This window comes from Populus trichocarpa, chromosome 7 (assembly GCF_000002775.5).
Source record: "Populus trichocarpa isolate Nisqually-1 chromosome 7, P.trichocarpa_v4.1, whole genome shotgun sequence".
NCBI classification, from domain to species: Eukaryota; Viridiplantae; Streptophyta; class Magnoliopsida; order Malpighiales; family Salicaceae; genus Populus; species Populus trichocarpa.
The window spans coordinates 14,249,208-14,273,076 of NC_037291.2; the positions used below are offsets into that span (position 1 = coordinate 14,249,208).

The window sequence follows — 23,869 nt, forward strand, 5'->3', positions numbered from 1 at the left end:
ATTAACATCATGTGAAGGTGGATGAGATCAAAAGTTTCTCAATTCTAAATCTAAGTTTGATCAAATTGTCTTACTGCCAAAAATTAAGTATAACTCTAAAAGTTATGAGTTTTTCTTCGTGCAAGATTATTCATCTTCTCACGTATTATTGTGAGTAATTTGTGTAAAATTTTTTATTTTTTTTAATTTGATTCTTGAATTTTTTGATTTTGATTTCTTATAAAATGTAGAATTGAAAGACCGAAATGAAAAAAAGACATCAAATGTGGATGATGTGTTATAAGTTTTGCAAAAGATGCACTTTGATCTTTAAACTTTAAAAAGTATACAATTTTAGTACCTCAATATTTTTTCAATTTAATTTTGGTACAAAAATTTATTTTTGTTATTTCTTAATCTCTAATTGAGAGAGGAGAAATAGAAAGGTCGATGGATTTTAGCGATAGAAAGAAAAAAAATGTCGTTGACATTAATTTAAGCCAAAACAAATTAATATTTGTGTCGAACGATTTCATTTGATAAAAAAAAAGTTCATATTAAGTGTTTTTTTACCTTAAAAATTCGTGAAATAACAAATATGAGTTCATGTTGACTTTGAGTTTCAGGTTGATTTTAGTTTTTTGGTTTTTTTAGATCATAGATAGGTTTATCATGATTCTTATATTATTTTATAGGTGTTTTGGGTAAAAAATAGGTTAAAAAACAAGTTTCTGGGTGAAAAAAACCTAAGCCATGATTTTTTTGCAACCATAATGGCTGAAATCTGGGAAAATTGGACGACGCGTTGTTTGTCTCAACAGACAACGAGTCCTCTGATTTTAAAAAAAAACAATTTGAGGTAGATAACATGTCATCCGCTCCACTTGCAAGAAAATAATAATTAAGGGCCCAATCACGTGGGGCTTGTGCCCCGATAAAATAGGCCAGGCAAGCTTGCTTGGTTCAACTGACCTTTATTTTTTTCTAATTAATGATTTTTTATGGTTTTTTTCTTTAATTTATATTTAAATTATTACCGCTTCTTTTTTTATTTTGTATGGAGAGTTTATTTTAAATGACAATTATTTTTTTAGTTATATATTTAAATTTAAATTTTTTTTCTTATTCATCTATAATTGTTTTTATCTTTTGTATAAATTAACTTTTTTTAAAAATAAAAAAATATTTTCAAAAAATATTTATGTCAATTGCAACAGGCTCGACTTAAATATATATTTTTTCTTTGTGCTGCTTTACCAAAAATTTGTTACTGTGCTAGGGTGTGTGTGTCTATATATATATATATATATATATATATATATATATAAAATTAATAGCAATGAAGAAAATATAGTTCGTCCAATATTACATAAATGATAAGAAATGAGAACATATTCAATGATAAGGACGAGAAGTTTCTTAGCAATGGCTGGCTAAGTTACTTATGGATGTACCCAATAACTGAATGACACATGTCCATAATCCGATCGAGTTTGAAAACTATCACTCTTCGTTTGTTTCTTTGCTGCTGTCTCCTCTGTTTTCTTGGAACAAATCTAGATTTTGGCCAGCCCAAACAATTAATTCTCGAGAGTTGACCCTTTCTTATGATCATCTGTTACCATAATAATATATTTTTTTATTTTTAAAAAAATTATATTTAATATTAACACATCAATCAAGACAATCCAGAAATATATATATATATATATATATATATATATATATATATAAAATAATTTTAAATAAAAAATATATAAATTTTGGACAAACATGTAACCAGCAACATTGCTTAGCATGTTCATATAGATAAAGACAGGTCAAAGTCAAAGTCAATGGAAGCAGAGTTCCGGAGATCATGGCCATAAAGTTGTTTAAACACACTTAATTTACAAATTCAAGTCTAAATTGGTATTTGATCAAATTTACCATTAAAGCCAATCAAATTTAATAATTATGCCTCTTCTTTCTTTTCTATTTGATAATAAATATATTTTTGAAATATATTTTTCATGTCAAAATTAAGTTTACTCTATCCCTAAACCAAAGTGTTCTAAACAATATATTTTTATGATCTTCTATAATATTTAAACCCTCTATAGTAATATATAAAACATTATTATTTTCTTGAAAATCATGATAAATAGATGATAAAAAAATTAAATCATGGATCCGCTAAAAACAACAATAATAATTCTACTTAGGTTGGAAAATACATATTATTTAATTTCTTTTTATTTTATATTTTTTAAAATAAATATAAATATTTATTCTCTAATCACCTTAAATATAAACTTTACTCCTATAGGCTAGCAGCTAAACACGTGCTTAAATTTCTATTGGTAACCACAAGATGGCCTCACACCATAAGTGTACAACCACCACCACACGTGTCACACGTGTGGTCCAGGTCGACAATTACTTTTCACGAGGACTTCCCCTAAAACCCACAATTCCATCAATCTCCCTTATTCTTTTGTACTATTACCAAATTGCCACCAAAATTATAATATGAATCAAATATTTTTTTTTGGGACTTTAACGTTAGAGGATTCTAAGCTCACGAGGTTATTTATATTTACATCCATGCATTTATAAGAAATTATAATATGAATTGTTTTTTTTTTATTTTAAATAAAGTTTTTTAGTGTTTTTTTAATTGTTTAGGCATGTAAATATTATAAATAAAAAAATTATTATTTTAATATATTTTTAAGTAAAAAACACTTGAAAAATAATCTAAATTTTAAACTTTCAAAGGATTTCAGAAGATTTTTTTGTAAGATAAAATCCATCAAATTTACAATTGAAGAAAAATATAATTCAGTGGCTATAAATAAATAAAAAAGTGTGTAAAAAATAGCTGGGGTTCAACTTTACCTAGAGAATTTTAAGGATAATCTACTTTACGGAAAGTATAAAAGTGTAATGTCCATGTATGAGATCTACATTTCTAGATTTAAAATATTAATTAAAAAACCTGTGAAATATTTTTTTTTTGATATAAAGGACTGTCCATTTATGTTGTTCAGATTCAAAATCCATTTTCACATACATAGTCATATCATTGTAATTTTATTTGATATTTTTTATGCAATTGGAGTATTCAAGTGTGTTTATATTCAAATATCCGATAATTGAAAAAATATGATTTAACTAATTCAACTATTCACCATGTATTAGGTGTTTCTTATATTAGTCAACTATTTATAAAATTAATTTAAAGCTTGGATTATTTTATGGATGGATGGTTAGGTTATTTTTTTTAAAAAAAGAAAAACCTTGAAAGCTTAAGGTATATTTTATTAAAAAAAACTTGAATCAATATTGTTTTAATTAAAAAAAATTAATTATAAAGTAAAACTTCATCTAGAGTAAGTTTTGGATCAAATGATCCTAGAGATTGACACGCGGAAGTGGATAAGTTTTACCCCTACCTAAAAAGGTAAAAATTAATTAAACAATAATTGATGATAATAAAATTACTTTTGTATTTTTTCAATATAAATATAAATATAGGTTAGAATTGTAGTAATTTTTTATTTTTATCAAATCATATTAAAAAAATAATTTATGTAATTAAATAACTTTCCAAGTAGTTTTTAACTTAATATTTATTAAAATTAATATTATTTAAACCTTAAAGGATATAGTTCAACTAATTATATTCTGAAATTGTTTTCTAAAGGTTACTAATTTGAGTCTCATAAACTTCAGGGCTGCTAAAAACTTATATGATCGTTAACTTCAGGACACATGAAATTAATCAATTCACGGACATTCAAGCTAATAAAAAAAAAACTAAAAAAACATTGTGGCAAATTCAATTATTATGGAAAAACTCGAGGACTTCATCGTAATTAACTAAAATGTTGCAGTTCCTGCTGAATCAGAAGCTTCCTGGTGTTCCCTATTGGGTTGCGGTAGGTTATGTCAAACCTCCTCTTTTTGACTTTGATTTCTTGAAATTTCAGTGTTTTATTGATCTTTAAGCTCTCACACCTTAAAATATAACAAGGGCATCTCTTAATAGAAGTTTTCCATAGAGAATAGCTAAAAAAATCACTTCCATTTTTGCTCTTACAAGGTAAAGTTTTTGTCTTTACCTTGTTAGCTTTTTTGGGTCATTTTTAAATCTTGATTTTTGGGTTTCTTATTGGTTTTTTTGGTGAATTTGATGATTTATGATCTGGTTTTGTTAAGGTCTTTTGTTGTTGGTGATGACAAAGTTTTGATCTTTTTGCAGATTGTGTTGTGTCTTAGAGGATTATTTTTTAAGGAATTATACAGGAAAGATGCGTACCCCATCTTTGTTTGCACAGTGTTTACCTGGTTTGCTACCTCAAGATAGAGGAAACAATAGTGTGTCAACTGTTTTAGAGAGAGATGTGGTTCTTCCTACACCAGCTGTGGAAATTCTCCCTTCAAAGGTATGTTTTGTTAGTCTCTTAATTGTTATGTATCATCTATGCTTGGCTTGAATCTTTGGTGAAAAATGAAGTTTATGACTGGAAATTTTGAAATTGGTGATGGAGGAGGGGGAGCGAAAGTTGACCTCAAAATTGAATCATACCTTGTTTTTTTTTTTTGTGTAGATGGTTCATCCTTACAAGTATGCTGGAGAGAATGTAGAATTCCAAGGCCTTAATGTGTTCAAGGTATGCAAAATCCTTGTTTGATGGTTATGTAAAAATTGGCTGTCTTTTATGCCTAAGGTCTTAAAAAATAAATGGGAATCTGGTTCTTTCAAGGAAACGGCCTTGTGTAGTTATTGCCAGGAAATTTTCTGTGTCAGTTCCGGAAGTTATATTCGAATGTTTCAAAACCTACTTCTTCTATGTAATGATTATTTGCTTGGTGGTCCGAGTTGCTTGCTTAGTGGTCCGAGTTGCGAGCTTTGATTGAATTTTTTTTTCAACCTCTTTCAGGGTAGAGTTAGTGTTGCTGATATTATTGCGTTTGTTGGTTCTGAGACGATATCCTCAAAAACTGATGGTCAGTACATACATTTCCCGCTTGCATTGAAAAGTGAAAATGCTTAGTTCAATTTATCTGCTGCTAGATATATGAATTGATCGATTAGAATTTAAAGCCAGAAACCAATGTGGTTTTGCAGGGTATCTGAAATCTTGGGACAGCTCTATTGATCTTGTTAATGTTCTCAAGCATGAAATTCGAGATGGACAACTGAGCTTTAGAGGCAAGAGGGTGCTTGAGGTAATTAAGTTCGAAAAATGTTTGCTACTTATAATTCATGCTTTGAGTTCATGATTTGAAATCTTCCTTTTTTCATTTTATTGTCTAAAACAAAATCTGCCACAAGAAACCTTGATAGTCCCCTTCCCTGAAAGTTTTGGTTGTGATGGCTTCCTTTCTGTTTTCTACTATGATGACTCTCCTTTTCATTTGAAGTAATTAACAAGATGATCTGACAGTTGATTTCTCCACTTGGTGATTGTTACAGCTTGGTTGTAGCTATGGTATTCCAGGGATTTTTTCTTGCCTGAAGGTAAATGCCATTTTCTTATGAAATGTACCCTTCAATACTGATTTAATATTACGTAGATATCTATATTGGTTCAGATTTTGCCTTTTGTACTCAAAGACCATTCTGAAATATACATCACTCACTACAAAAACTTGGAATCATTGACATGATTTTTCATTATGAGTAGGTCAGGATTATCTGATTTCAAATATCATTCATATCCTTGTTAGTAGTGAATTAAATGGAACATGCACAAATCTTCTCTGTCTCAAGATAGGTGTAATAGCATGGGCTTTTGAGGATCTATCTATATTCTACCAGTTGAAGCTAATTAAGAAATTTTACAGGGTGCTTCTACAGTGCACTTCCAAGATCTGAATGCAGAAACTATAAGGTGCACAACCATACCAAATGTTCTTGCTAACCTTGAGCAAGCTCGGGACAGGCAGAGCCGACAGCCGGAGAGTCCCCTGACTCCATCAAGACAAACATTGGCACCGTCAGTGCACTTCTATGCTGGGGAATGGGAGGAACTCCCCACAGTCTTATCTGTTGTGAGGAATGATACATTTGAAGTGACCACAGGGATGAGCCTAAGCTTTTCCGAGGAGGATTTCATGGATGGATGTAGTAGCCTAGATGGTAGCATCATTGGTCAGGAAACTTCCTCAAGACGACGATCAAGGAAGCTTTCAGGAAGCCAAGCATGGGAGAGGGCTAGTGAGACAGATCATGGAGAAGGGGGATATGATGTTATTCTGATGACAGACATCCCATACTCCATATCTTCTTTGAAGAAGCTGTATGCTCTCATTAAAAAGGTTAGTTTTTATTGGTTTCATGTTGCTTGATTCTTTGCTTTGTTTATGAATTCCAAATTTCATATTATTTTGTTCCATGACTAGGTTGACAGAACATATATGGTATATTTATGGTAAGTTGGTAACAAAAAAATAAGATAAACAGAGGAAAACATTTTTATCATGACTTCATCCACATTTAGGAAAATTTGTGGAAGGATCATGAACCTATGAAATGAAATGGAAGTAGTTGAATGAAACTATGCTAGTCTGTTTTTAGTTGACCTGCCAGTGACAACCTTGGCAATGAAACAATGAACAGATTAGCTATTAAGTTTACCATCTCATAATGCCCAATATCCTGCACATGAATGCAGGATTGGAAAATCAAGTTTTCTGTGTTGTTGAGCTTATGCTATACCTACAATATTATCTTATGTCCTGTTCTTGTACGTAAATATAATCTCGCTGAATGAACTTGTGAATTTGATGCTCATTTGTAGTGAACATGGGCAACTAGACTTGTTAGTTCCATTCACAAACGCTGCTTAACAAATTTGACCAACCACGCAGATGGTACCCTTGTCGATATCTGTTTAAAGTGATTTTTTATGCACGTTCCATGTGGAAAGCTGTTCAAGTATAAAGTCCCATTTTGTAAAATTAGAACTCAAAAACTTGAGTTGCTAGTGGTGTTGGTGTTTATTTTTATTATAGATCCATTCTTAACTCTTGTTTTGCATGACCAGTGTTTGAGGCCTCCATATGGAGTATTATACTTGGCAACAAAGAGAAACTATGTTGGTTTCAATAATGGAGCACGGCAGCTAAGAAGTCTGGTAGACGAGGAAGGCATTTTTGGAGCCCATTTAGTTAAGGAGATGACTGACAGAGATGTCTGGAAGTTCTTTTTCAAGTGAACAGAAGTTCAAAACTCAACAAAAGTACCTGCTAATTTGGAAGTTCTTTTTCAAGTGAACAGAAGTTCAAAACTCAACAAAAGTACCTGCTAACTCATCACAAATTAAGATTTTATTTGTTTTGATATTGAATTTGTATATCACAGATCACAGATATCATCATTTTTTTCGTTTTTTTGATTCATAATAATGGAATCAGTGTTTTAAAGTTTTGCAAGTGTGCATCCTCCTGCTTATTCCTTTTGTAATCCCCTTTCCTCTTCCTCCTTGTTTATCCTTTTTGCTTAGATTCTTCACGTCTAGCTTGTATAAAAAGAATATTCTAAGGGTGTTATATAATTCCATTCGTTTTTGTATAATATTATTGGCTTTCAATCAGTTCCATGTTATGGAAATGCAACCATAACTTTTGCTTTCAGTTTATTATTCCCAATGGCCGTGGAAATCGTGTTTTTAAAAAAATAATAAATTTTTTTTATTAAAAATTGATATTTTTATTTATTTTGAATTGTTTTGATGTGTTGTAAATAAATATTATTTTAATATATTTTAATATAAAAAATATTTTAAAAAACAATTCTAACTACCCTCTTAATCGGCATACGTGTTAAATGTAATTCCATGTATCCAAAGGTGCAGTTCCAATAGATGTACTGCAATGTGCAGTTCATCTATAAGTGGTGGATTTTTTTATATATATAAAAAATTAGCTAATAAAATTTGGCGAGGAAAGATTTTGAAAAACAGCACTAAAAGTTGTGAAGATGTGTTTGTAAATAGCAATATTTAAAAGAAGTTAAAATATGCAAGAATGAGATTTAAAAGGAATACTGGAGCTCTAATAATGGAATGAGATGATAATAGAATGAGATTTTAAAGAAATACTGAAGCTATATAATTTTTTTTTAATAAGATTAATTTAATAATATCAAAGAATATTATTAATAGTGGCTCGACGGGCATGCATGTCTGCTCAGGAGCAAGTGAGTTCCTATTGTTTTTGAATAGCACGTGTGGTCAATGATTTTTTTTTGACAATATAAGATTTTTTTAATGGTACTGAAGGTATTATCATCAGAATTTTAATACGCTTCCAGAATCTTATTATTTTTTTAATTATTTTTTAAAATATCATCATTCTCAGTAATAACTTTTTAAAAAATAGTAGTTATTATGATTAAATTTTACCAAACTATGGCAATGTTTGGGAACACGGTTCAACCTGAGTTCCCAAAAAATTAGAATTTTCTTTTTTTTTGCTAAAATTTAATATGGTTTGTACGTTTTAGATCGTTTTGATGTGCTGATATCAAAAATAATTTTTAAAAAATAAAAAAATATCATTGGCATGCATTTTAGCATGAAAAGTTATTTGAAAAGCACCCGCAACCACACTGCCAAACACGCTCTATATTAGATGCTCTTTTATCTTCTTTTATTTTTGAACTATGTTAGAAAGGAAAAACACCCCCAAGTGGTAAGGCCATGCTTGAATCTGCATTTTGTTCCATGGTTGGATTCACTCACTCTAGCACAACAATGTTAAGGGTATATTTGGAAATGTAATTGTAGTTATAATTTAAAGAATATTTTATTTAGAAATGAATTGTAATAATATTTTTTATTTTTAAAAATTTATTTTTAATATTAACACAGTAAAAACAATCTGAAATCACTGAAAAAAATTAATTTTTTTTTTAAATTTAAATTCCCATAAAATAATGGTTCGGCACCAATGGCAAAGACACCCTAAAGCTTTTCTTGCCAGGTCCATGGCTATAACAAGTTTCTTATTTGACCATGACTCTTAAGTATTATTCCCGGAGGTTGGAGCCTATATTTCTCGGCTGTTGATGGAACCTTCCTCTCAAACCTTATCGTTTACTGTTTGACTCAGTCTTCCTGTACGGAAGTCAATGATAGAATTTCTAGACACAAATTTGGGTTTTTCTTCCAAGCACCGTGTCAAACTTCGTGTACACTGGCGGTACGCCAGCACAATTTTTGGTTATTTGTCCTGAAGGATGGTGGTCGACAATGCCATGATGGGAGAAGATACGTGATAGTTGAAAGTTTTGAGATATTGTTCGACTGCCATAGACTCCCTGAGGATGACATGTCTCAACGCCATAGCCAACTTGGATGCCTCGTGCAATTTGTTTAATCATGGAAAATTATTCATGAGCACCATTTCTGGTTGCAGCTGATTCTGGACAAGTATCAATAATCCTTGATCCACACACAGCATTGAAGAGAAACTCTCTAACAGACTCACAATAGCTTGATGATTGGGAATCCAAGATTGTTCAAGATATAAGAAAGACATTCAGTAGTATGAAAGGATGCATAAAGTTGTCATCCGGCAATGTATATGGTATGTAGAACACCGTCTCAGAGAACGGTTAATGCTATTCAAGGCGATGAATCTCAATCGGCAACAATGCAACACATTTACATCATAAAATTTCTTGCATTTATAGTGAGAGTTGCCAAGTCAAAGATTAGCATTGGTTGTTCTATGCAGCATGATACAATGTGCCTTGCAAATAGGATCATACCATCGCCCAGTACCCCAAACCTTCACAAGGAGTTAGCAGGCACATCCATGGTCAAAGACACGAAGCACAGACCAGAAGAAAAGGGGGGGGGGGGGGGGGACAGATGTTGGTGAAAAAGTAATCCTCCATTTTGCAATATGCCTGTATCGTACAAAACATTTATTTCCACAGAATACACTTGCCCTTGATGCTCCTGCTTGTAAGCTTTCACAGGAGAGTCACACATTGTCAAGGTAAAAAGGGTGGACCTCAACAAAAATCACCTCCTATATATTACTGTCTGGTTTCTGATAATCTTCTCCACACCATTTTCCCACAATGCAACAACGTTAAGATTGCCATAAAATAGAGGAGAGGAATGCCAACCACACAACCCCCAGAAGCAAAATTCACCAGTGTCTAAGAAGGAAATGATAAAGAAGTCATTAAGAGTTGTTCAGTTTGCAGGAAAATGTGCAGGTCATTAATCAACGAGAAGAGTTTTTCAAGTTACGTGGCCAAAAACTTAACAATATATCCTCCAAATCAACAAATTTAGGTGCAAGATAGCTATTTGTACACAGATTAAAGGTTTTATATATTAATAAGCCCATGTCATCATACTTAGAGCCTCCGGACCTATGAAGTTAATCGGCACGTACAAAATTAGTAATATCAGGAGGTAAATTTATGGATCCAGTTTCAAGCCCATCACCTGGATGGCCACATCCATATAATATTCCAGCATAGATGTTAAAGTACTGCTATTTCGAGACCATGTCATGTATTTAACTCATAAAGCACACAGACAATGATTTTAGATATGTAAAAGAGAGGACTTTTACCACCATTCCTGCAACAAGGTGAACTGCAGGGACAAAATATTGATCCACTTTATTCCCTTCGGCATACCCATTGAATGCAATGACCATTGAGCAAGTGTGAATGGTAACAAATGCAAGAGCAATGATTGCTGCAATTAGTAAGACAAAATTAATGTCAGCTACCAAGAATTCACAATGAACTTACAGAAAAGTCCATGTCAACAATCCCTTGAGGATCATGATCTACTAGGTTGCAAAAAATAAAGAACGAAGCACAAAGATGGCAATGAAAATATGAATTAATTAACTCCATTCCATCTAAAGAAAGTAAAAAAATATACTAACCAGAAACAAGAAAAAAGGGTAACTGTGAACACTTGTCAACAAAGAATGTTGCGGGGCCAAATGCTGGTGTTAGCAGGCTAAGACAAAAGAACACAGCATGGGCTACACCATGACCTAAACCACCAGCTGCGCAATTTCATTTAAAGTTATATCAGCTTGCATATCGCATTAGCAAGAAAACGTGCTAGGGGACCATCAGAAATAGCCAGATGATAATCATTCACAATATATCCAGTCAAAAAACAAAAGTTATGGGTGGCAGGTCTGCAATCTGCGCCACACCTTTATTTCACATTTCATTGCAATATTGGAAGATTCCTATGCTTTTTTTCATTCCTTGTTGACCTAATCATATGGTTTCACAAGTCCATGTAGATTAAAATTCACTACTAAGTCGGGGTCTTCTAAAATCCAATGCAATCACAAGTTTAGCACTGATCATAATTACAAAACCAATTGTATTCTAGGAGATCAGTCAATAAAGCAAAAAGGTTGTGCTAGGACATTGCAGCATGAAATATCAGCTCTTAGTTGGTGCTCTCCAACAAAATCCCCTGGGAATCCGTCCCCGAGACACAAACAGCAATGCTGTGACAGTAAAGCAAGTTTTGGCTTTAAATAACAATGATAACATAGAATGACAATCACAGTGCCAATTTGAAGTTTTAAGTTATGGACTGTAGCAATTCTGGCAATACTAGTAGGATTCAATGACGTCTGCAAAGCATACCCAGAGCAATTAGCATCTTGTCTGTCAGAAATAGGCGTGGTTTTGCAAGTCTGTCAGCAAAAGCATCCAATATATCTTCTAATCGCCTACATAAAGTCCATCACAAACAATGTTACCAAAAACCAACTGAGACTTCATCGATTCTCAATCATCAGCTGCACAAAGGAAAAACTGCAAACTTCATAGGCATCAGTATCTGAAGTGGATTTAAAAAATTACTATTCTTTATTACATATTATTTTGCACATTAATGAAAGGCGGGGAGAGAAAAAGATGCAGTTTTAGTTTTATCCAAATGAATGCAAGAATGCAGGTGCAAGGGAGTGGGAAATAACTGGGATAGATTCCACATGAAGGTTACCAACAGCTCAAAGATTTAGCAATTTAGAAATGATTTCCTAGCTTTGCAAACACTAACCTCAGAGTATGTGAATCATCTGCAATATATCTTAAGTAGGCGAAACATTCACAATAGATCTCTGGTCAATTGTTTATTCTGTCTTGTTCTCACATTGATTTTTATGCTTTACATAAGAAAGTCCACAAATTTTCTCCAGAAAGCTGCCAGCTTGTGAACTTCAATTGCAAAGTCAAGTAATTTCACAATCCGAACTTATCACATTTCATAGACACATCATCAACAACATTAAATGGAAAATGAACAATAATCCATCATAATTATGAAGCAGAAGGTTTTGGCAAAGAAATAACAAGCACGACTATCTCAAAACCAGAAGAAAGCACCAAACTTACTTGTAAACTTTCCAAAAAAGAATCCGAAGCCCTTCTTGAAAACTAACTGACGTGAGTATAAGAATTGCAAAAGGCCACCATGTAGTTGATTTCAGAGGAAGAAAAGCCCTCCATACTCCAGCTAGCACAATCAGACTCATAAGCCATAGCAGGGTACTACAAACATCAATAGCCAAAAATCCCATCACTAAAAATACATTAGAATTCACAACCAAACAAGAAAAACTAGCAATTAATCAACATTGTCACTTAAAAAGGACATTCTCCAAGATACAATGTAGATAACACAATAAACTAAGCATTACCCATTTCTGTTAAAGACAAAATATTTTCACGTAGAATTCAAAATCTCGAAAAACCTACGAGAAAAACCACTCAAAATAAAATATACATTAAAACCAATTTCAAGCAAAACCCGTTTCTTCAAAAGTTCAAAACTTTCACTTAAACCTCTAATTACCCAAAATGAATCCAAACATCCCATAATTTATATCAATCCAAAACACGCAAACGATAGGGAATTTAAGCTAAAAAAGAGATGGATCAGTGTAATTTTGTTACCTGGAGAGAACAGTGAGGATTAAAAAGGGCTTCTTGGAGATAACGGAGATAAATAGAGAAAGAGAAGGTCCTAATGCTAACAAAGCATACCCGATCCCTGCTGCTACTGTCATTTTTGCTTTTGGGTTTTTCTTTTTTCAGAGAAATCTCAGGTCCTTATGGTGATAGTGGCGATAAACGACTTGTCATCCTTTTCTGCTATGAGATCTTTGAGAAATAGAAGGGTTTAAAATCACCATTTGCCCCTCTGCTGTATCAATTTGATCTGGTCATCCACTCTACATAAAAGTGACTCTAAATAACCCGTTTCCGGGATAAACCCGGTCCGACCCCATAGATTAACCTGAAAAATCTATAATTTAAAGCTTAATTCTAGTCAGGTTTCAAGTTGAACTAATTTTGACAATAACCCCGACAAACCTAGCCGATTTGGCTAGATTGACTTTACCATACTCGATTTAGAAACTTAATCCTAGTTAGGTTTTAAGTTAAATTGATTTTAACAATAACTCAGTCAAATCTAATTGATACAAAATAAATACAAGTAAAATTTTAAAAAAAATTAAACAATATTATTTTAAATAAAAATAGGTATAAGCTAATCCAATATTTTAATAACATATATCCTTTTCAAGATAGAAGTCTATCAACCATGTATTTGGCCTCCTAGTCCATCTCCTGTATGCTACTACTTGCACATGAGAGGAGGGGAGGGGTAAGTAAAAAATTCAAAAAACAGATTAAATTGAAAAAATTAAAAAATAATAATAGGAAAAACTGAATTATAAAAAAAAAACCAATTAAAATTTTGAAAAAACTAACCGGTTTGGTTTTGATTTTATAAGCCTGAAACCAAAAAAAACCAAGCCAAACTAAAAAAACCAAACCAAATCAAAAAACCGAACCAAACTAGTTTTTATTCAAAAAAACCAAATCAAACTGAAAATGATCACCATTGGTAAGAGCAAGTATGAAGCCATACAAATATTTGTTACAACCAAGAATCAAACCAGAATAGTTTTAGAATTTTGTGCTACAGTGAATGGGAGATTTTTTGAATTGAATTTGGAAAAAAAATTCCCATTCTATACTCTTACAATCCAACAAAGTAGAAGTCGAAGCCATCAATCAGAGAGTGGTTGTTCTTGTATTTAAAAAAATATTTTTAAAATATTTTATGATCATAAATTGTTTTGATACATAAATATTAAAAATAAATTTAAATATATTTTAAAATAAAAAATATTTAAAAAAATCCGTGTCATTGTGATCGAAAACACTACACCAACGGTGGAATGGGAATCCTTTTACTGAACATTGAAGTTCAATCCTTGGAATAACTCCTTGTTCTTACGAAATTGTTCTCGCAGGAAAGCTTGTAGAAATGGTTTCCATGGTTTTCTGGATCACTGGCTAGTCCGAAAGGATAGCTAATGTATGGATATTGCCGCACGAAGATTGGGGGCAAAAATTATTATTATTATTATGAGAAAGGCAAGGAGAGGCCTTCCTTTAAACGGGAACGAGATCATAGAATTTCAACTTAATTAGTTTTAATAATTGAATCTTTCACGAAACCTATAAAATTATTTTCTTTAACCACACATTCCCATAGCACATCTGCATTAGAAACTATTTGCTAATTTTGCACTAATTGCTATTTTGATATGGTGGTTAAAATATTGTTTATTAAAAATTAAATTTTTTAATGCTTCTGAATTTATGTTAAAAATAATTTTTTAAAAAATAAAAATATATATTATTTTAATATGTTTTTAAATAAAAATTATTTAAAAAATAAATATATATATATATATATGGTCCCCATAAAGTTAAGTTCTTTACTTTCTCTTTGATCTTCGTCCCCAAGTCGAGCGAAGACAGTACTGTCAAAGACATGGATGCAGAGGAGCACAAATTGCGGCTCAGCCAGGATCCAGAGTGGGCAGACGTGACACCAATCCCACAAGATGATGGACCAAACCCAGTTGTCCCCATCGATTACAAGCCAGATTTCATTGAAACCATGGGCTATTTCCGTGCTGTTTACAAAGCTAATGAGTTTTCTCCTCGTGCACTTCAACTCACTCATCAAGCTATTCTTTTGAATCCTGGAAATTACACTGTAAGTGCCCCACTATTTGTTTTTGTTTACTTATGTGTTGATTGTTTGTGCTTTGGTGGGTTTTTTTTTTGGCCCTGTGGGTTGTTTGTTTTGTGCTTAAAGTTCGTGTCTTTTTTGGATTTGTGTGGATTGTCTTGTTTTTTATGGTGCTTAGGATTGTGGGTTTGTTTTGTTTTTGCAAAATATTGTGAGTTTTGTAATGGATTGTGTCTTGATTTGCAACTGTTTTTGTTTTTTGAACGTCTAGGTTGGGGTTCTTCACCAATTGTCAATGTAGTGAGAGACTTGCTAAACTATTTCTATTGTTTGTTTTGAAGGTGTGGCATTTCAGAAGATTGATACTTGATGCATTGGGCATAGACTTGAATGAAGAACTGAATTTTATGTCGGGGATTTCAGAGAGTAACCCCAAAAATTATCAGATATGGTGAGCAAATATATCTTCATTTGAATTTGAGATGATTCTATTCACAGATCAGTTGATTAAGTTACCTTTAAAGATGATGGTGCTTGCCACCTTGAGTGGTGCGGTTTATAGTTCGAAAGAGTATTTTAATTAATTCTTTGAGATCAGCTGTAATTTTTAATGTTAGCAGCTTCTTCTTTCTTTTTCTTTTTCTTTTTGAAGTTCTCATCTTCGGTGCAATTTCTTTAGGAAAGCTACTCAATTTGATTCCAAACTCGTTTTATAGACGGGGTTGGTGGATTAGTACATTAGGTTCTTTGAAGGACGTCTGTAGAAACCCCCGTAGGCTACCTGATCGGTCAATGTCAAGAATTTTCTCGTTTTTAGTTATTAAATGATCTTGTAAATTCCATAATGTTAATTGTAATAATGGATTTTTTGCAGGCATCATAGGCGGTGGATTGCTGAGAAATTGGGAACTGATGCCGCATCTAAGGAACTTGAGTTTACAAGGAGGATGCTTTCTCTTGATGCCAAAAATTATCATGCCTGGTCTCATAGGCAGGTTTGTTGTTCGCCAATCACCCCATCTTATATTAGATATGTGTCATAGAGCTCTCATTGGTATGATATTTTTCAGTGTTTGTCATTCTTGTACACATCATTTATAATGGTTTTAAGTAAATTCTTGGTTTTTTCCTCTCCTGGTGCAGTGGGTATTGCAGGCCTTAGGAGGGTGGGAAAATGAACTCGACTACTGTCATCAGCTGCTTGAAAAAGATGTTTTCAATAATTCTGCTTGGAATCAAGTAAGTACAAGTTTGTCGCACATGCTGTTTTTATCCTAACCATATCATAACAAAGATGAAGTGTTCTGTGTGTATCTTAATTATATATCAGGCCCGTTATACTGACATCATGCTTATAGACTAATAATAAAAGAAGGGAAGAAGGTGCTGATTTATAAGGTTTTTCATGTTTCCAGAGTCATTTAACATTCAACTAACTTGTCAGAAACTTTTTGGTATCACATTCATGTTACCTTTTTTGTGCTTCCATTTTGCATATATGGTTCTTCCCTTTTGGCACAACAATTTATTTTTATCTGTTTGTTCCATGACAGAGATATTTTGTGGTAACTAGATCTCCCTTCCTGGGAGGCCTAGAAGCCACAAGAGAGTCAGAAGTAAAGTACACTATTGAGACCATTTTAGGCAACCCTGGGAATGAGAGCCCATGGAGATATCTTCGCGGCCTCTACAAAAATGACCCCAAGTCTTGGATCAGCGATCCTCAGGTTTCTTCTGTATGTTTGAAGGTTTTGAGTGCTGAAGCCAACCATGTCTTTGCTCTGAGCACACTTTTGGATCTTCTCTCCCATGGTTTCCAAGCTAACCAAGAGTTTAGAGATGCTGTAGATTCTCTGAGACCTTCAAACTCCGACCCAGCAGATTCTGACATAGCAAAAACAATTTGTTCTATCTTGCGGCATGTGGACCCAATGAGAGTTAACTACTGGACATGGCGCAAGAGCAAGTTGCCTTCGTCAGTCTCTGTATAGGTGAAGCACCCATCTGTGGCTTTCTATTCTTGTTAGTTTATAAGAGATGGTTAATGAGGACAAGATGGTAGCAAGGACCGAGGGCATGGTTTTGAAAATGGCGTTCTGGTGACGTGAATGATTCAAGAGTACGGAAAACCCCAATCAAATTTGATTTTGGCTTGGCATTCTAGTTAAACTTCTTTCAAGGCCAGCTAATTCACTCAAACAGCCACCATATTTGTAACTGACTACACCTTGTGTTTTTTTGTGTGGTGTGTTGCATTACTAGACCATAAATTCAATGCCGTTATACTTTTATAATACAATGGTGCTTGGCATTTGTAGTATTGTAGTGCCTGAAACTGGTAGTACAAAATTTCTACTCATGGTAGAGATGTAGCGGAGATGCAATATAAAGTAAAATTGCAGGTATTTAGTTTGCTTCCATATGATGTACAGAATGCCTTTACCATTGCTAGCAATTTCTGGTAATGGCATGTGACGGAGGGTTATAGTGAATCTGCCTTAGTAATCTTGGGGGTCAAAACTCAATGCTGCTCATACCAGAAAATACAGAAGGGCATACCTGAGAATGAAAAGATGCATTGATTTGATTTTCATGCCTGCATTCTTGGAAATACTCATTGAAGTAATGACGAAATGAATCCTCAACTACAATACATGACCATTAGCACTAATAATCAGTTTCAGAGCACAAGGTCCCCAAGAGTCCCTAGCTTAAGAACTTGAACATCTAGTAAATCTTCTTAAATTCAAGCCAAGAGATGTTGGAAGAAACTAGAGATTTCTAGTAGAACAACATAATTTAAAACCATGAAAAGGGTAGGGGAAGGGATTAGGGATTGAGATTGGCTACTTGATTGGATAGACCAAGGCCTGTTGGGTCTCCATTGGACCAAACTAAATTTTCAGAGAACAAGAAAACACAACTTGCCCAAAAATTCTGTACCATTAATGAAATGCTTTCTGTTGAATGTATGGTTAACGTAAAGCAAAATAGTTATGGATTTGATTCAATCGTTACATATACAAGTTTGTTTAAGATAGCACTCATTCCCCTCCCAAAACTGCATTGCTTCTATCGCCTTGCCAATAAAATATGGGCACCATCTTTTGCCTATGCTGCCTATGAAGCACCAACATTTGATACACAGCAGAATGCCACAAAACGGAATAACTTAAAACTATACTTCCTCGGCTATTGCAATGCAAATACAAAGTAAGAACGGGAGGCCAAAAATCAAAACCAACTAGTGTTTTAGAGCTTTTTGCTCCCACCGGACCTTTTCTGCTTGGATGCCGGACTTGAGGTCTCCTTGAATGCAGATGGACAGAACTCACTTATGCAGCACATTCCACATCTAGGTCTAAGTGGAGTACAAATTGTCTGCCCAAATCCCACCTGTTCGATTCCATGAGCAATAAATTGCATTCGGTTAATATCCCTAAAATGCCTATGAGTTTATGTTACGGCTAGACAGTAACTGCATAACATTGAAAGAGAGGAATTGTGCAGCTCTTTTTGCACCAGTCAAAGACGTAACATGTCCTGGGGCACTTGCTACTAGGCCACTGATTCAAAAAACAGTACACTAGGAGGCTCAGATAAGCCTACCATAATCTTTTGTTGCATAACTCCAGAAGACAGCATAAATAAACAAGGACATTCCAAGATTACAAGTTTTTCAAAATGCTTCAATAATTTGACATGCACCGACTTGCATATGTACAGTTGAGAATACTAGACATGCACATTTTGATTGCATACACATAACAGCACTATATATCTGCTTTCACTTCAGCCAATTATTTTTGTGAACCTGTGTGATGCATGTTTGAGTGTACATGAATGAGCTACACGTACCAAAAGAGGGTTTATTGGAACCCATTCGTCCTTTGGAAGCCATAGTTGCAAAGCCTCTCTTGTTTCCTCAGGAGTTGAAGTTTTCTAGCAGTAAGGGGGGAAAAAAGAACTGATAAAAATGAATATAAACACAGAGAAAGAAGCATAAAAACTTAGTGCAAATATATAAAGAGACAAAGGGAGACAATTTATGATGGTAAGTTTCATTTATCTGATTTGTATTCATCATAAACAGTAGAGGAAGCATAAATATGATAAATGAAATAGCTTTATGTGTTCACACATTACAAGGTCACAATCTATGTAGGCCTTTGCTAGATCCTCCTTGAAATTATACTAAATTTGGAACTTTTACAATCATCATTTAATGCTCGATGCATTTCCTTGAATCATTGGAACTTCATAACAAGTTAGACCCAGAAAAGAAAAGGAAATCATGAGTAAAATCACACAAAACCATCATCAGGAAATGCATGGGAAGGTACCTGTTTTGTGCCTGGCCGTGCCACCCATCCAAGGCGGTTGCAAATGCGGTGCACATGAGTATCTACACAAATCCCTTGAACATTGTTCCAAGCAATATTCATTACCTAAAGCCCCACACACAAAAAACTTTAACAAACTAAGCTAGCATCCTTATTATAAAGATTATTTAATTAAGGCCATACCAAATGAGCCATCTTTGGTCCAATCCCTGGAAGGGACAGTAAGTCCTCCAAAGAACTAGGTATATCGCCGTCATACTTCAAGAGACAAATTTTTGCAATTTTCTTCAAATTACTAGCTTTTCTTGTATAAAAGCCAACCTGAAGAAAAACCATAATTAACCAATGCCATAAATCATAATAATAATAGTAATAGTAATAATAGTAAATAACCCATTTATTTAGATGCTGAATGTCTCAGTAAAACAAGATAGCTTCCCCTCATCTGTTCGTGTTGTCATGAGAACACATACCGGGTAAATCAAGTCCTTGATTGCTGTTTCATCAGCTTTGTCAATGGCATCAGCAGTAAGCAGATTGTTTTGCTGAAGACGCTGAATTGCTCCTGCACTCAAAACAACCTATCTGTGAAACAGCAAATATCATGACATGCCACATGCAAGTTTTCAGGTAACTGAATATTCCCAAGCTCTTAGAATAATATCATAATTGAAGAAGCACACAAATGCAATTTGGAGAATAAGACATTCTCTTGAACAAACAAGAATCAAAATAAAACATTTTTTAATGATGATAAACTTATTATTTATTGGTATGAACTTGCCATGAGTAACATGATCCTTTGTTTGGCTTGAGAGAAGTGCTGATGCCAAGACCGCAAATCTTCTTTCCTAAACAAAAGAGAGGAGTTAAAATATCGTTATTCTACCAAATTCTAAGAATTTAGAACCCACCAAAAAGCAAAACTACAAGTACAGGGCTTTGAAAGATAAAGTACAGGGCTTTGAAAGATAATCAGAAATGAAATTGACAGCAACTATTTTGTTAAAGTTCCAAACTTTCAGAAAAACAAGTCAGAAGATAGAGATCACTGAAAATGCTGTCACAGAGAATCCACAAAAACTCATTTATCAGTCAAATACAAGAAATTGATTGCCAATCCATATGCACAGAGATAATTCTCCACAGATAATGAGTCAGAATTGGTTCTAGTTTCTTGTATTAGCACAACATTTTCAAAGCTAAGAATAGTTGACAGTGGTGACCCTTCTTTTAAAATGACCAAATGATCATTCTTAAAAGCTTCATGCCAAACAATAATCTGTTAAAACTGAAGCCTAAACGGGGTAATAGTTTTTTATAAGAAACAGAAAATCCAAAATACAGGAACAGGCTCCATCGCAGTAAGCTGAAAGGTCTCCCAAAGACTGAACAATAGGTATAATCTATTACAAATAAAGCACCTCCTTCAAAAAAGAACAGCTACAAACTCTGCAGATGGAGGCACCCATTAAACACGCTCACATATCTAGAGATGTAAGTTTACAATATTAGCAAGTCTTGAAGAGCTTCTGAGCCACCTCATGGGTGGTCTGCATAGCTACCAGGCAGACACTTTGAGACCTAAGGTCTACAAACTCTGCAGATGGAGGCACCCATTAAACACAATCAAGTATCTAGAGATGTAAGTTTACGATTTTAGCAAGTCTTGACAAACTTCTGAGCCACCTTATGGGTGGTCTGCATAGTTACCAGGCAGACACTTTGAGACCTAAGGTCACAATATGCAACAAAATGGGACATCTAACAACGTTTCTCAGTGCGACAGCTACATAAAATTACAAAAAAAAAAAAAACAAAGCCATAAACTAATACAATCACATAGAAGCAGACACAGGAAATTATTAATAAAAACTAAGAGAGAAAGTAGGGGACCATTTTGCTAAAGTTTGAATTACAGAAAACATAGGTAATACTCATAAATATGCTTTTGTTAGAGTAATATGCATAATGGAAATGAACAATACCCCAGGAGGAAGAGAGATGCCAGCTTTCTCACATCCCATGGTGTCTACTGGTGCATCTTCAGAAGACCTCATTTTGTGAATCCCTTCAAGGACTTTGTCCCAGTTGAGAGGTGGTTCACCTATATCAAATAAAACATATCATTATCAACAAGCAACAAAAGAAAACAGAAACAATATCTACAAGTGTTCATTATTTAATATATCCCCATCAAAATCCTGCCTCCTCTAAATATCAGATCCAGTTACACAAACTACAAAATTCTAAGTCAATTGACAATGTCAACTAATAACCCACTTGAATATATGATACTGATAAAACTAGCCGAGACAATAGCGACAAATATGGAATGTTGTGATTAACATGGACAATGGCTCATTCAAATGATTGAAGCAATATACCAGTTGTCCTTTTTTTCTAGTTACCATAATTATATCTGATATCAAAATATTGCTTCAACTGTATGTTAGCAGAGTATACCTTCAACTGCATGCTTCATCCAACAAATAGTATTTGCATGAAAGTAACTGCCACCCTTAACCCTGAATCCCTATTCACCGCCTCTCAGATCTTTGATTCTATGTGCTTTATAAATGCTTTTATGAGAGAGATTTTCCATGGGTTTAAGTTATGAGAATCTGGATCACTCATTAGTTTCTTTCAACCAATAATGCCCCCACAAGAAAATGTTTTTCCATCCACATATATATGGAAAACACAAATATCTTTACAAGACTCTCCTACCCTTCACCTGCCAAATCCAAAATCAATTTGACACCTTTCAGTTCTGCATACCTGCTGGCCTAATAGTAGAAGCAGCTTCACTGTCCACAGGAAGCACATTTTCGGTAGATTTTAACTTCCCTGTAGAACCATTTCTAAGAGAAATCAGTACTCTTTATGTTATGAACAACAAACCAAATGATAGTATAACATTTAAAATCCATGTCACAAGCTTAACAATTTTGAACTACCAACAGACCGTGCACTTTCAAGTAAAGCACCTCAGGCCAACAATGGATATGAAGTACTTTAAAAACAGAAAATTTTCACCTCAACTTCACGCGACATAACATTCTACACTCTAAACATCCTCGACCTCAAACAGAGGCAAGGAAAGCACATTAAAAAAAAAAGGAAAGTCTTTAACTTTACTCAAAAAACAAGCAAATGAAAACTAACCCACCACACCCCAAGCAAATTTCTCAATCAAAGTTACCCACTTTCTCTTTTTATCATCTCCTACTTAAATTCCATGCCTTTACAACCTTTGCTAAAGAAGGTATCACTTACTTATCAGGGCAGGACCATTTCCTTTCTTGTATGCAAATTCTTCAATGTCAGGTAAAGCAGATAACTACACCACAAAGATTAAATGAAGTTATTAATCCTATAAAAACAATAACATTATATAAAAAAGACACGAAAAAGACTCTCACTTTCTGCTTCCTGGGCTCTACTTTAACCTCCTTTTCAGCAGCCTCAACAGTGGTTTTCACTTTCCTTTTCCTCACAAAAACACGAACTTCTGGCACAGAAACTTCATTGGGACCTGATATTCATGAACAAAGTATCAAAAGGGTATCCTTAAAAACCAAAAAAGATTCAATCTTAATAAGAAGCACTGAAATAAGGACATTTGGGGAGTTTAAGGTTTTGGTTCTCTCTGACCTGGGACTGTGTCTGAAGTGGAAATCTCTGTTTTGGATTGGAGGGATTTAGAGGAGAATCTTGTGTTTGGCATTTTCTTACATTTGACGATGAGCCCGAATGTCGTTTGTAATGAACAAGGAACTCTGATGACAGCCACAGACATTTTAGGCTTTGTTTTTTCGGGAATATAGAGAGACAGGAGAATTATATTTATTTCATTTTATGACCCCTATAGATTTTGCTACATTATTTATTTATTTTATCACATGATATAGGAGGCAGATCAGCATATCTTCTCGATTATGGCAGCATAAATTCAAGTAATTAAACAAGATCATCTAAAGATAAATTTAATCAAGCAGTTTGCAGGAGCTGAAAGAGGTAAAAAAAATCACTTTTATTGGAGTTAAATGTTGATAAAATACTGATTTTTAAACTCAAGAGGAACCTCATATAACTTACATAGATTGGTGGAGGATATGATTTGTATATTTAATAGCTTACTTTAGCTAAGCAAGTTCGGATTATAATCATTATAATCTAAGTAATAGAAGGGAGGCGCAGGATGAAGGACGGGCTTGGAACCCTAAAATTGTATGCAAGATGAGCTTCCATGAGTGCCCATCAACCGAGCGGAAGTTCACAAATAAAGTGGAATTTTTGGATCGAGTGGCCACTGAATCACGTTTTAGAAAGATTTTTCATTGATTTATTTATAGTTTTTACCTGGCCTGCCAAGACCCGCATCATAAATTTTTACCTGATTAAATTTTAAAATTTTTATAAATCAAAATGATATTATTTTTTTTAAAAAAATAATTAATTAATGAGTTGCAATTAGATTTTTTA

The 23,869-nt window shown here is 33.6% G+C and overlaps 4 protein-coding genes across 10 annotated transcripts; 2 read left to right on the forward strand and 2 right to left on the reverse strand.

Annotated features, from left to right (window-relative positions):
- Window positions 1-3,876: 3,876 nt before the first annotated feature.
- LOC7491766 (uncharacterized) lies at window positions 3,877-7,565 on the forward strand. 3 transcript variants are annotated; one of them, XM_052454715.1, is made up of 9 exons: window positions 3,909-4,066; window positions 4,226-4,409; window positions 4,575-4,637; window positions 4,908-4,974; window positions 5,096-5,196; window positions 5,444-5,488; window positions 5,815-6,288; window positions 7,017-7,193; window positions 7,253-7,565. In XM_052454715.1, the coding sequence occupies exons 2-8, from the start codon at window positions 4,275-4,277 to the stop codon at window positions 7,185-7,187; spliced, it is 1,056 nt and encodes a 351-aa protein (XP_052310675.1). In that variant the 5' UTR covers window positions 3,909-4,066; window positions 4,226-4,274; the 3' UTR covers window positions 7,188-7,193; window positions 7,253-7,565. The 3 variants fall into 3 exon arrangements, with proteins under 3 accessions (XP_002310441.1, XP_052310675.1, XP_024460701.1); XM_002310405.3 differs by lacking the exon at window positions 3,909-4,066 and adding an exon at window positions 3,877-3,902 and having other exon boundaries at window positions 7,017-7,565; XM_024604933.2 differs by having other exon boundaries at window positions 7,017-7,565.
- A 2,072-nt stretch (window positions 7,566-9,637) lies between these two features.
- LOC7469595 (gamma-secretase subunit APH1-like) lies at window positions 9,638-13,557 on the reverse strand. The gene is made up of 6 exons (XM_002309777.4): window positions 12,938-13,557; window positions 12,377-12,532; window positions 11,624-11,709; window positions 10,894-11,019; window positions 10,570-10,697; window positions 9,638-10,144 (listed from the first exon to the last, which is right to left on the reverse strand). Exons 1-6 carry the CDS (start codon window positions 13,048-13,050, stop codon window positions 10,019-10,021), a joined length of 735 nt encoding a protein of 244 aa, XP_002309813.1. The 5' UTR covers window positions 13,051-13,557; the 3' UTR covers window positions 9,638-10,018.
- A 1,208-nt stretch (window positions 13,558-14,765) lies between these two features.
- Window positions 14,766-17,443, forward strand: LOC7491765 (protein farnesyltransferase/geranylgeranyltransferase type-1 subunit alpha). Its single transcript, XM_002310404.4, has 5 exons — window positions 14,766-15,062; window positions 15,380-15,489; window positions 15,913-16,033; window positions 16,182-16,277; window positions 16,592-17,443. Exons 1-5 carry the CDS (start codon window positions 14,835-14,837, stop codon window positions 17,027-17,029), a joined length of 993 nt encoding a protein of 330 aa, XP_002310440.1. The 5' UTR covers window positions 14,766-14,834; the 3' UTR covers window positions 17,030-17,443.
- A 519-nt stretch (window positions 17,444-17,962) lies between these two features.
- LOC7469594 (endonuclease III homolog 1, chloroplastic) lies at window positions 17,963-23,661 on the reverse strand. Of its 5 annotated transcripts, XM_024605608.2 has the most exons (12): window positions 23,483-23,661; window positions 23,039-23,163; window positions 22,807-22,919; window positions 22,661-22,724; window positions 22,163-22,231; window positions 21,370-21,488; window positions 20,166-20,232; window positions 19,855-19,946; window positions 19,565-19,702; window positions 19,382-19,486; window positions 18,897-18,980; window positions 17,963-18,434 (listed from the first exon to the last, which is right to left on the reverse strand). In XM_024605608.2, exons 2-12 carry the CDS (start codon window positions 23,109-23,111, stop codon window positions 18,291-18,293), a joined length of 1,068 nt encoding a protein of 355 aa, XP_024461376.1. In that variant the 5' UTR covers window positions 23,112-23,163; window positions 23,483-23,661; the 3' UTR covers window positions 17,963-18,290. The 5 variants fall into 5 exon arrangements, 3 of the variants coding, with proteins under 3 accessions (XP_024461376.1, XP_024461374.1, XP_024461375.1); XM_024605606.2 differs by lacking the exon at window positions 23,483-23,661 and having other exon boundaries at window positions 23,039-23,400; XR_002982968.2 differs by lacking the exon at window positions 23,483-23,661 and having other exon boundaries at window positions 18,285-18,434; window positions 18,897-19,005; window positions 23,039-23,411.
- Between the last annotated feature and the right edge of the window lie 208 nt (window positions 23,662-23,869).